Source organism: Myotis davidii, unplaced genomic scaffold (genome assembly GCF_000327345.1).
Source record: "Myotis davidii unplaced genomic scaffold, ASM32734v1 scaffold59, whole genome shotgun sequence".
In the NCBI taxonomy this organism is placed as follows: domain Eukaryota; kingdom Metazoa; phylum Chordata; class Mammalia; order Chiroptera; family Vespertilionidae; genus Myotis; species Myotis davidii.
The window spans coordinates 5929573-5943346 of record NW_006293001.1 but is presented as its reverse complement, the minus strand read 5'-3'; the positions used below and the strand labels follow the sequence as shown (position 1 = coordinate 5943346).

The window sequence follows — 13774 nt, the reverse complement described above, 5'->3', positions numbered from 1 at the left end:
AGCCAAGTGACAGCACTTAAACACCAGGGACAAAGTAGGTACATATATAATAATGGAAAGCAGAGATGTAATCAGAAGGTATTGGCTCACAAATGGTTTTGGTAGATAAGGTAATGTCTTTGGCAGACTTCTAGTGGTAACTAATAAATGAAATAGATGGGCAGAATTACAGTATCACTTTGTGTATAGAACAGGAAAACTCTAGGTCTGCTAGCAAAAATGTTGATTTTAGTTGATGCAGTTGAGAGTCACAACCTCTCACCCAGTTGCCAACTTTAAGACATTTAGTGGACAAGATGACACACTGTGGACGTCAGCTGCTTTCCCCAGCTCCTCCAGAGCTTGTTCAGTGGGCCTATAAGCATGACCATGGTGGCAGGAGGGGAGGCTATGTATGCATAGGCTAAGCAACATGGACTTCCTCTTTCTACAGGTGACCTGGCTAGCACTACTGCCAAGTTCCTGATCTGCAGAAACCAACACTGAGTGCCTAGGGGTACCAGCCAGCCACTGGAGCAGTTTGATTATATTTGATTTCTTACACCATTGAGCGAGCAGAGATTTGTCCTCATTAGAATTGGTAAATATTCCAGATATGGATTTGCCCTTTCTGCCAGCACCAACATCTATGGACTCACAGAATGCCCGAGGCCAGGGTAAATACAGAATGGGTAGTGGAAGAAGGAAGCCATAGATGCCAATTATGGCCTCATGGCCAACTAGATAAATGAGAATTGTAGTAGCTTTGCACATTTTCCCTTTGCTTTATTTGTGTGTGTGTGTGTGTGTGTGTGTGTGTGTGTGTGTGTTGTGTTGTGTTTCTTTTTATATGCTAACAATTTTCTTAACTCCTTCCCCTTTTCTTTTAAAAACATATTACATAGGTGTTAGAGATTAAATTTACAACTTAGTCTTTAGGTAACAGAATATGAAGCGGGACTGACATAGAATTTGAGAAGTAATTCACATATAGCCACAGAATGGCTACAATGGCTGCTGGCACTCTGCTTCTTTTCATTTTGAGGTATCCTCTTCACTGTAAGAAGGACGCTTCGTCTTGTTAGGTGGGATGTGGAACTGTTTTGTTGTTGTACGGGAGTTCAAGTATTTGGGAAAGTGTGCATATGGAGGCTGAGTAGTCACAAGGGTGAACAATGCTGTTCAGTTTATTGTTTCTCAACTCCAAATGTGTTCTATTTGCCACTGGGTAATAATGGAGCTGGGCCCTGTAAATATTGCTCTTTTGCTGGCTGCCACAATGGTGGGAAGGGGCTTTTCTTCTTGGTTTCAGAGTGGCTCACTGGCAAGGCTCTTGCTGGTCTATCTTCTCTACTACTCAGTCCCTCCCTCTCCCCACCAGTGTTCTCCAGTCTAAGCAATTGCATTCTCTAGAGTCGACATCTGCCTGCCCCCACACTTTCTCCAGAGGTTGACTTGGGCAGCAGTGATGTTATATCTTGGGGCCACAGACATCATGGACCTATTCTCTAGCCCAGGTCACTGTTCCCCACACTCTTTTTAAAAATATATTTTGTGTGTGTGTGCAAAGAAGGGAGAAGGAGAGAGATAGAAACATCCATGATGAGAGAGAATCATTGATGGCTGCCTCCTGCACACCCCCTACTGGGGACTGAGCCCACAACCCAGGCATGTGCTCTTGACTGGAATTGAATTCAGGACCGTTCAGTCTGAAGGCTGATGCTCTATCCTCTCAGTGGGGCCCTCATACTCTTTCTTTAACCCCACACATGTGCACACTGGGAACCCCACAAGACTGGGTGTCTAGGGAGCTGGCTGCTCAGCTTTTATCCCAGGTGCCAGCCTGGAGCTATGTTGGCTCAAGGTGCATATTCAAGTGCACTAGACTCCTGCAGAGGACAGTTTCTTAACTCGTTTCCACCAGTAGCTAGCAGTTTTCCTCAGCACCACCTCGCCAGTCCTAGGATTTGACAACTCCCTTTGAAGGGCTCTTTCCAAGACTCCAGGAGGCAGACTTCTGACAAGTCTCACCAAGTGAGGCACCTCAGTGACTTTTCAACTGTCAGGGAACCAACACCAATGCCTTCTCTGTAGAGACCTCTAGATCTCAGCCCTGGCGAGGGGAAAGCTCTTCCTTGGCCCTCATCTCAGCCTTAGGGGTAGTGGTGGGCCCTTATATCCAGTTCTGAATTCTTTAGAATTTCTTTAACTCTCACTAGCCAGTTCCATTCCCCTAACCCAGCCGTGGGCAAACTACGGCCCTCGGGCTGGATCCGGCCCATTTGAAATGAATAAAACTAAAAAAAAAAGACCGTACCCTTTTATGTAATGATGTTTACTTTAAATTTATATTAGTTCACACAAACACTCCATCCATGCTTTTGTTCTGGCCCTCCAGTCCAGTTTAAGAACCCATTGTGGCCCTCGAGTCAAAAAGTTTGCCCACCTCTGCCCTAACCCATAACTAATAATAGATTAAACTTTCCTTGCTCAAATCACTATGCAATTTCTGTGTCCTTACTAATCTAAAAGCCATCAACTATGCTTGCAATATAACTAGTTAGGTGGACAAATCTTTTTAAAATGCAGTGCTTCTTCCTGGGGGAAATATTAATTAAGTGAATAGTCTGTGGAACCACGCCAATCACACCTCAGAATTCCTCTACTTTCTAATACGTCATAAGTTATTAATATAAATCTTTCCTATGTTATGTGAAATTCATTCGCAGGTACAGAGGTAGCAGGAGAGAGTATGTGAGCTCCCCTTCTGACCCCTCGCCCCACCCTCCATGGGTAGTGTAACTCCATAATTCCTTCCTTGCACCAAACTGTAGAATTGACTGGTCCACAAATCAAGATCTGTCTTCGACCTTTCACCTTCAAAGATGTTTATCTGACCAGGTGTAGCAGTGGATGTCTCACCATGCCCTTCTGTTTAGTAAAACCTTTGCCTCATAATTGCTGGAGGTTAAACTCTGTCAGTAGGCTTTTTGTCTCATAATCTAAAGAAATCTTTGTTCAAAAAATCATCCTATTTTATGACAAGTATGTGCCTTAGGTGTCTGCTGGTGACATTTTCCAGCCATCTGGAGCAACTGCTTTGTCTTTAGCAGGGGATCTTTGAGGTATGTCTGCATGTGGCTATCTCAACACAGTTTGCTTTGCATCATTGTTTGTCCCTTGTCGTACATCCATAAATCACTTCATGTTCAGAAGAACTGCTGGCAAGAATGTGAATGAACATGGACTTACACATAATCAAAACTAACAAACTGCAGTAGCAAATCACCGTGAAATTTGACTCCACCAAAAAAATAAGCAGAAATCACTTCCTGCCACTTCTCCATTCCCTAACATTTCACTAGCAGATAACATTTCTGTCCAAGCATTTAAGGGTTTATTATCAGGGCCAGTTCTTCTTTTTTTGTTTAGTTTTCAAATTTAATTTTTTGTAGGTTTAAAAAACTGTTGCATGATATTCCTTATTCAGTTAGTGAATCCAGATGATAATCTGTGGCAAAGATTTAATGAGTATTAATTCACAGTAGTGTACTTTTAAAAATTTACCAGCTAAGCTAGGGTTTGGGGATGTAATTTTGTAATTTCTTGCTTGGTGTGGTTACCTTTAACTTTTTACAGCATGCTTTAACTCAGTATCAAGCAAGTTTCATACACCAATTAGGCATTGTGCCCATTAAAATCAATTGGAACCAGACCTTAAGTCCCTGGAGCTGTAAAGTTTTATTATCACAAATACAGAAACAAGAAATGGAAAGAATCACTATCCTCTTATTTTATTAAATGGTACCTTCACATGCAGTTATGAAGTGTTCTGCTTTTCACTGCATTAGAAGATTGCTTCAGTTGGAATTTTAAACCAACATTCTTGCAATGTGTGCTTTTCCACCTGGAGGGACAACCACAGCTATGAAGATGGATCTTATCTTGATATTTCCCCACCTGTTTGTATTTAAACAGCATCCCCAGGTGCTTCATTGTCACATTAAAGTTTGAGAAGCTATAGTCTAGATAACTGGAAGCCACAGCTTTGTAGTTAGATTATTTTAATTTGTGAGATTTCAGTTTTTTTCTGTTGAGATGAAAGCATATCTTTTTTTTTCTTTTTAAAAATATGGTTTTATTATTTTAAAGAGAGAGGAAGGAAGAGGGAAGGAGAGAGAAACATCAACATGGCTGTCTCCTACATGCCCTCTACTGGGGACTGAGCCAAAACCGGACATGTGCCCTGACTGGGAATGGAACAGCAGCCTTTCTGTGGACAGGACAATGCTCAACCAGCCACACTGGCCAGGGCAAGATGAAAGCATATTTTACCCCTAAGAATAATCCATTGATTTTTAACCCAGTCTCATAAACATAGTCATGGATATTGTTCTAGCCTTTCAGAGTATCATTTTGTGGATATTTTTATTTATTATTAATGCCTTTTTGTAAGGCCTACATGTATAGTAGGATATATATATATCAGAAGGTCTCTGAGTTTTTTTATTAAATTTATTGGGATGGCCAAAACCGGTTTGGCTCAGTGGATAGAGCGTCGGCCTGCGGACTGAAAGGTCCCAGGTTCGATTCCGGTCAAGGGCATGTACCTGGGTTGCGGGCACATCCCCAGTAGGAGATGTGCAGGAGGCAACTGATCGATGTCTCTCTCTCATCGATGTTTCTAACTCTCTATCTCTCTCCCTTCCTCTCTGTAAAAAATCAATAAAATATATTTTAAAAAAAAATAAATTTATTGGGATGACATTGTTTAATATGATCATATAGGTTTCAGGTGTGGGTTTCTGTGTTTCAAGATCTGTATATTGCATTTTGTGTCCACCACCTAAGTCAATTTTTTTTCTATATTTTAGAATTTTATATGGATTTCTAATTTAGAAAATTTAATTTTTTCTAGGTTTAAAAAACTATTTCATGATATTCCTTTCTCTTTTTCTTTGAGTTAGATATTTTATAATTAGCAAATGACCATTTTGGATTGCTGTATGTAAAGGGTTTAGAATACAAGGATGACAAACCCTTCATATGCTAATCATTTCTAATATGTAAATATAACATTATATTTGACTTTGTTTTTGTGCTGATTTTATTTTCAAGCCTCAAACTTCTGAGTCCAATTGGAAATAGATTCTAGGTGAGATTTGTTTTGTTTTAATGGCTATTTAAACATAGGTCTTCAAATTTGTCAAGAAGCATTGTTTAGGAACATGGCATTATTCCCAGGAATAGGAATTAAGAGTCCTGGTTTTGTTTTACTAATGATTTTATTGTGTATTTTTTGGATTATTTGTTTTATTGTTCAAAGCCTCAGGTTTTCTATCTTTGTGATTGGAACAAAATATTAAAAAAATGATTTTACAGCCTCATAATTTGCAATAAAACTTCAATGCTTCAATTATATCAGCCATAATTCCTGAAACTCTTCCAGAAACTTTGACTCATTCTTGCTTTGATTTTTAAATTTTCTCCCCATTTCAAAATAACTTCTACTCAGTTTATATCAAGCATTTTTTTGAAAAATCTGATTTTGAAGTATTAGGAATTAATAATGAGGTTATCTTTGGGTGGATACATTCCTTTCTGTATCAGGTGCTAGTTTTGATTTGCCCAAAATTAGACCAGTAATTTTTAAGCCTAGCTGCTCTTTGGAATTATCTGGATAGCCTAAAAATAACAAAATCAGGGCCTAGGCCCTGCTTCTAGAATAATTAAGTGAAACTCTCAAGAAGTAAGGCCTAAGGTACTGCCTATTTAAAGATCTTTCCACTAATGTTTATTCAGAGCTGAGGACCATTGATGGAGATGTTTAATGTTGAGTGTAGTTTTCATTAATGGAAGCCTGGATATTGCACATTAGCAGCAATGGACAGAAAAGTCATACAAAATCCCTGGAGAACCAATGTTGAAATCTTTTATGTGATCAGCAATTGATATAAGAAGACTATTCTTTTCAGAAATAATCTGAAAAGAACAAAGCATCATGTTCTACTTTAGTAGAACAACTAAAAGGTCTCAGTATCTTAACACCCCATTTAAGATCTACAACCTCATCCTCAATCTTTCTTTCCCCAAACATGCTCTTAAAACAGAAAAAAGAAAAGAAAGAAAGAAACAAAACCACAAAACTCATTGGCCCTGAAAAACTTACCTGAGGTGATATGAGGCTATTTGTACTTTTTTTTTTTTTTTTTTTACCTAGGTTGTTCCCTAATTTCCTGACATCTAGGGTATCAGTTCTTGACTTTTAAAGACCCTTTTTTTCAGATAACTTCAGTTAAAAGTTTAGGATTTTACATCAGACCTGAGTTTGAACATGGTTGGGAAAAATGCTACTCTTCCACTTAAAATTACCTTGGCCAAACTGCTTAATCTATTTGACTGTCATTGTTTGTCAGTAAAATGGGAATAACATAAATTTACAGAACCATTGAAAGACTGTATTAGGATTTATTTAGTAAGTGTTAAAGTATCAGGGACTTAACATTTAACAAAAGTTAACTATTTTTTAAATTATTTCTAATAATAAATTAAGTCTTGGTCCTCCTTCTTCTCTTCTCCAATCAGCAAACATTTATTGGGTGCCCACTATGTCACCAACATAGAAAAACAACCATGAGTAAGGGAGCCACTCTTCATGAACTTTCCTTCACTCCTGCATTAGAGACATCCTACACTAAAACCTACTATTTGAGTGACTCCCTTAGATAAACATATTCACACAGTGATGGGATTATTGTCCTATCGATGAAGAGCTCCTTTCGTTTATAATTTATTCCTAAAAAAAAGAACTCTTCCAACTACCTCATTAATTCCATTCTTTTTACTAATTCCCCACCCTAGCCAGAAATACGATTTCTGCCATAAAATGTTTTAGGAAAAGTATCACTACTGTAGTAGAATCTAGTTCTGTCATCTCCCTCTTCTCTGTGATTTCTCTGGACTCTCTTTGGTTCTCTATTGTGTTAAAACATTCTTAGGAGACTATCTTATTCCCTTTCAGATTTTTAAAGCTAGCCTACCCTTGGCTACTTAAGAAATCTGGTATCACTAAATAGCACTCCAAAAGGGGATTTTTAGTGCTTCTCCCAGAAACAGAAAGGAGGGTGAACATAGGTTGATTTATATCCATGTCTGTTGTCAAGCTGTGGTTAGAAAAGGTGATTAGGTTGTATTTCATAGGTTGGGGACTATGAAATAACATTTTGCCTATCCCAAATATTTTTCTCATCTTTATCTTTCTGGAAACTCTTAGGTCAGGTGGTTGCCCTGTTAGTCTGAAAGCATCTGGATTCTAAGCCTTAGAATCTTGGGGGCATAACCACAACTAGTCTATTATATTCTCTTCCAAGGTTCATTCCTGGGTTTGCACTAAAGCTTGTTGGACCAGGTCTAGTAAAATTTATTTTTAAAGGCCAACTAGCTGTCAAACAATTATCTCTCAAGGATAAGATGCAGATTGTAAAAAATCTAAATTTACCTGACACGGACACTTTATCTGCTAATCTGTTTTCACTTGACTCTCCATTTGTTTTCCTTATTTCCCTGGGTCTTTTTTCCCCTCCTACCCCTTAAATATATACTATAGGTGAACTCTTCTGTACCCTGACACTGACTCTCAAATTTTCATCTCTAGCACAGAGCTTTTCCCTGATTTTCAGTCCCATATATGTTTTTTCTTATGGGAACTCAATGGGAAGTCCTACCAGCATATGAAATTTGTCATGTCCAAAATTAAAGAAATTATATCCCTAATTCCCATCCCAAATCTATCCTTCCTTTGTTAATGTCATCACTTGACCCACATACCTCCCATTCTTCTCTCTCTCTCACCAAGTCCTACTTAATACCACTTACTAGTACTGGGCATTTATTTTTAAAATATATGTTTTAGTTGATTTTAGAGAAAGAGGAAGGGTGGGAGAGGGAGAGAGAGAGAGAGAAAGGTAAATATTGATCGGTTACCTCCTGTATGTACCCCGAGTAGGGATCGAACCCAAAACCATGAGTATGTGTCCTGACGATGAATTGAACTGACCACCTTTCAGTGCAGGGGATGATGCTCAACCAACTGAGCCACACTGGCTAGGGTTTCTGAACTCTTTTGAATCAGTCTTCTCCATCCTTCCTGATCTCTTAATTTTTTTTGTATCTATCAATTTTACTGGCACTAAGAAACTGATTGTTCTAAAGCATAAATGTGATTATAACCCTTCCTTAAAATATCCAGTTCTTTTTTATTCATTCTATTCAGGACAAATTGGTAGATTCCAAGTTATCTTTGTTAGCTTGCCTTTAACTGACCTCCCAGCCTCAGCTCCTACCATTTCAAACCTGTGCTTTCCCTTTCTGCTGTACTCAGGATTGACCGTGGCTTTTCATGCCTTTGTATCTGCCGTTCCCTCTCTCTCCTCTCTCTTGTCCACCTGCCTAAAATTTGCTCATCTTCAGGATCCTGCGCAGCAGTGTCATCTCTGGGAAATTTCCTCCCACATTTCTCCTTACCCTCCCTGTTGCGTTCAGTCTCCTGTGATAGCACATGTGATGATGCTTTCTTGTTGCCTGTTGACATGCCATGTCTTTGCTCCTTAAAGGTTAGGGGCATCTTTAATTTTATAGCCTCAGCTTAACAAAACAGCTGACATAAGACATTCCACAACAGTAGTGTGGCTCTCAAACTCCTTATATTGTGTCTTCAAACCATGTATAAAGCTTAGGAGGGCATTTGCTCTTTACTTGAGGCTCTTAAAATAACCAAAGCTCAGAAATATTGGCATCTCATTTTCATGGGCATATACATCATTAGTTGAGGTATTTTCTGGAACTAGTATCCATTTCATACTAAAAAAAATAATTTAGAGCAGTCCAACTAGAAATAGTATATACGAGTAAGTATGCAAGTTCTGGCGTTTTTGTTTATTCAGTTTAAAATGTCTTGCTAAAGACCAGAGACTCCATCTTTGAACTTAGTTTTCTTATTTTAAATTTAATAATAACTTTGGAAGATAAAGAGAATAAAATGTCAAAGTTAGTTTTCACTTCTATAAATGATATTTTCCTTAAAATATGTTTATGGAGGACAGGTCTTACCCCTACAAATTAGTTGAATAATTATAATGGTGCATGGTATGTAATTGTGTACTAAAACCCTTTCACATTACCTTTTTTTTTTTTTATGGAGGACAGGTCTTACCCCTACAAATTACTTGAATAATTCTAATGGTGCATGGTATGTAATTGTGTACTAAAATCCTTTCACATTACCTTTTTTTTGAAAGCACCATGAAGAAAATAATCCCTCACTGTGATTCAGCCTGTCATTGGATGCCCTTTTTCTCCCCCTTCTTTCTTTTGCTCCCGGTGGCCTATATTAGGTTTTAGTAAACATGTTGCTCTGTTTTTAGGGTCACAAGCAAGCAGTATTTTATCAGGCCAAATACTGCTTTTATAACTTGATGATCTATGTTGCCTCTTTAGAGATACTACAAATAAAGCTTGATGCATTTTTTTTTTTTTGCTACTAGATTTTTGTATTTTGTGTGATGTACTTTTGTATTTGAAAATGGCTATTTTATAACAACCGATGTTCTTAATGTTCTAGTCTTAATTGGTTTTGTCAGAATTCAAAGTACTGTCAGGTCAGCAAATCTGCGAGAATGTGTTTACTTGTTGGTGATGCTGCTTTTTAATATTAATTGGTTTAGTTGGAGTAAAGGTTCATAGGTTATGGGCAAACTTCATAAAATAAAAAGCAATCTTTTGAATGAATGGCTGATAGTACCTGTCAGTATACCTTTGCTTTCTTATGGATTCCCTTTCTTTATAATCAGTTTAATGAAATCCTTTGCCCCCTTGATTATTAAGTTAAGATACCTGTTATTTTAGACTCAAAATATATTTTTAAAAGTAATTTTATGCATATTATATAATAGCTATTTGCCAGAGTTAACAATGTATTTTTTACTGGAGAAAAATACCTAATATTTATTATTTTTTGTTAATATATTTTTACTAGAGGCCTGGTGCACAACATTTATGCACTGGGGGGGGAGGGGTCTCTCAGCCCAGTCTGCTCCCTCTCACAGTCTGGGGCCTCTCGAGGGATGTCTGACTGCCAGCTTAGGGGAGCAGGCCTAAACTGGCAGTCGGACATCCCCCAAGGGGTTCTTAGCACTACCGCAGAGGCAGGAGAGGCTCCCAGCACCTCTGCTGTGCTTGCCAGCTGTAAGCCTGCTGGCAAGCCCAGCTTCTGGCTGAGCGGCACTCCCCCTGTGGGAACGCACTGACCACCAGTGGGAAGCTCCTGCATTGAGCATCTGCCCCCTGGAGGTCAGTGCACATCATAGTGACCGGTTGTTCCACCATTTGGTCAATTTGCATATTACCCTTTTATTATATAGGATTGATTTCAGAGAGGAAGGGAGAGGGAGAAAGAAATATCAATGATGGGAGAGAATCATTGATTGGCTGCCTCCTGCACGCCCCCTACTGGGGACCAAGCCCACAACCTGGGCATATGCCCCTGACCGGAATTGAACCTGGGACCCTTCAGTCTGCAGGCTGATGCACTATCTGCTGAGCTAAACCAGCTAGGGTTCTAATATATTTTATAGTCCTAATAGATTGTTGTTAATTATATTTGTGTTCTTCCAAAAGTATAATTTGCCCCCTGGTGGTCAGTGTGCATCATAGCAACCGGTCGTTCTGCCGTTCAGCAGTTTGCATATTACCCTTTTGTTATATAGGATAGGAGTATATTGTTTGTAGCTCTTGCTGAGTTGTTGGTTGAATGAGTGAGTTGAACCATACTGATAGGAATGAATAGTAACTAATGTCATTTATCATTTCTGTTTATAGGTATTACCATTTAATGAAACCTGCTTGCCAGCAAATCCATGATAAAAAATATAATTAAAAGTGGAAACTATAACTGTTATTTGTCAAGTGACAAGCTTTTAATGTCAGAATGACTCAACTAAAGCGACTAGTGAAATTACATCTGAAAAGACATTTTCATAAAAAGTTCTGGAAGTTTGGTGCAGTAATTTTTTTCTTTATAATATTTTTGATTTTAATGCAAAGAGAAGTAAGTGTTCAACAATCCAGAGAGGAATCAAGGATGGAAAGGAACGTGAAAAAGAAACCCAAGATGCTTGATTTAATGCTAGAAGCTGTACACAATTTTAAAGATGCAATGCCAAAAATGCAAATAGGAGCACCTGTCAGGCAAAGCGTTGATGCTGGTGAGAGACCTTGTCTGCAAGGATATTACACAGCAGCAGAACTGAAGCCAGTTCTTGACCGCCCACCTCAGGATTCTAATGCACCTGGTGCTTCTGGTAGAGCATTCAAGATAATCAGCCTAAGTGTTGAAGAGCAGAAGGAGAAAGAACGGGGAGAAGCACAACACTGTTTTAATGCTTTTGCAAGTGACAGGATTTCCTTACACCGAGACCTTGGACCAGACACTCGACCTCCCGAGTATGTTGAAGAATGTTCATTGTCTTCTGTTTATCATCAGGGCTTGCAGGGGAAGGCTGTTAGCTAAGGAAGTTGCTTGTTCTTTGGCCACTCTAAGGGGAAAAGAAATCACCAATTATCATTTATTTAATCAGTTTTAATTACTTCTTATTTTTCTTATTGAGGCCAGATAGTCGTACCTATTCCTGGTGTGGCATTGGAGATGTGAAAAGTTATTGTCTTAGAAATTAGAATATTGAATTCTAGATCTGACATCTATAGAATCACAAATAAATTCTTTATTTGAAACAGTTTAGTTTCCTCATCTGTTAAGAAAGAAATACAGGACAGTTTTTATGGAAAATATGGGCGTTGTCTCCATTCCTCTGCGTATTACTGTAGAATAGAAATGATCAAAAAGTATGTCAAGACTTTGGAGCTGTTAGATAGCAGTATTTTATGAATCAAGTCACAGACTTTGTGGTTATTCTCTGTGCTATAATTATATTTCATTATATTTAAGAATGCCCTGTGTTTTATGACCTGTCTTTTAAGGGACAATATTGTTATAATTAGTAATTCAACTATGATTCTTTTCTCTAGAGTTTTGTTGAATAAGTCCCTGTATTATAGATCTGTTTTCCTTTAGCTTCTGAGAAGTCAAGATTGCTTTTTATTGTCACTTTACTTACATGCTTATTTCAAGTACATAGTATTTTGATTAAGTTTTCCTCCAGCTTCCTTTATACTGTTTGTCCTTAGTTAATGAACCATTTTGTTATCTTTGAGGTAGTGGTCAAATGCTGTTTGAACTGAAATAGCTAAAATGAATTTCTAGCACTTTCAAATCATCTATAGATTTGTTAAAGTTGTAAGACAGAAAACTGTAAGCAAGCAGTGCTACATATTTTGCTTTCTGGTTATAATAAAAATATATTTGGAAGTGAACCTAAAGAAAAGGACTTAGGTCTATTGCTTCATTCATATTTTTCCAGATTTATGATCTGATCACAAATACCTGCTCCAACTATGAGTTCCTTAATGTTGAAGTTGTGTAGATTAAATTTCTGTTGCTGTATTATTTTTATTTTAATTTTAAAATCCTCACCCAAGGATATGTTTTTATGAGCGAGAGAGAGAGAGAGAGAGAGAGAGAGAGAGAGAGATATGCATGAGAGAAACATCAATCAATTGCCTCCTGAACTTACCTCACTGGGATCAAACCCACAGCCTGGGTATGTGCCTTGACTGAGAATCAAACCAGTCATCTTTTGGTGCATGGGATGATGCCCAACCAAGTAAGCCACACCATCCAGGACTGTCACTGTATTATAATCTGTGTGATTCAAAACTTTAAAATCCTCACCCAAGGATATGTTTTTATGTCACTGTATTATAATCTGTGTGATTCAAAGTTGGGTTGCTCAACATTATTAAATAAATGTGTAAAGAAATAAATGAATGTCTAACAAATATTTTAGCTGTTATAACAAGGCACAGTTTTGTTATGTTAAGTTAAAACGTAGTATTGCACTTCACTGATCTGGAGAAAGGTCTTGACTGAAAATCAATTCACATCACAAATGAAGAAACATAACTTTTTATTCTTTAACATGATATCAATGCCAGCTCAAGATAAACTTTCCCCCCAATAACATTTAAAAACTACAGTAATATTCAATAATGTTCATCATTAAGTAAGTGGGAAATAACTAAGCACGTAAAGAACCTTTTTTATTTTTTTATTTTTTTTGGATAGGCATGGGTACCTGTGACTGTGAAGAGTTGGTGAAGACTTAATAATTTGCTACTTTAAATTTAACCTCTATCTGCAAGGAACACATTTTCTGAAGAATTCCTAATCTTTTCTTTGCTCATTAGAAATATAATCTAGTTTCTCCCAAAACCAGATGTGACTGATTGAGCACTTTTCTATTTGCCAAATCTTTCAAATGGCTTGATTAGAAATATGCAGTCACTTTGGCAAGTTATTTTAATTTCACTACTTTAAATGACATGTGAAACAGTTTTTAAAGCATAAGTTTAACATGCTAATTGTTTCCAAATAAATGAGGTTTATGAAGTAATATAAAATTTCATTACCACTTGCATTAATGATATGACATGACACTTTTATTTGATATTAGTGGTTATCAGTTAAGCAAATAAAGCCTCGATTAAACCAAGGGAAAGCATTGTAAGTTTAAAATGATAACATTTTATTAGTGTGAGTTTTTGTAAAGATTTATACTTTAAATTCAAGACCTTTTTGTAATTCTTGATTAATATTACATTAGTTAGTCACATCAAATAAATG

General features: G+C 37.5%; 1 protein-coding gene across 1 annotated transcript in view; it reads left to right on the top strand.

Annotated features, from left to right (window-relative positions):
* The first annotated feature begins 10852 nt into the window (after positions 1-10852).
* The window catches only part of GALNT3 (polypeptide N-acetylgalactosaminyltransferase 3), a 29885-nt gene continuing 26963 nt past the window's right edge, over positions 10853-13774 (top strand). The window contains exon 1 of the mRNA XM_006766498.1: positions 10853-11478. Within this exon, the coding sequence (XP_006766561.1) occupies positions 10964-11478 (515 nt within the window). The 5' untranslated portion in view covers positions 10853-10963. The remainder of the gene's footprint in view (positions 11479-13774) is intronic.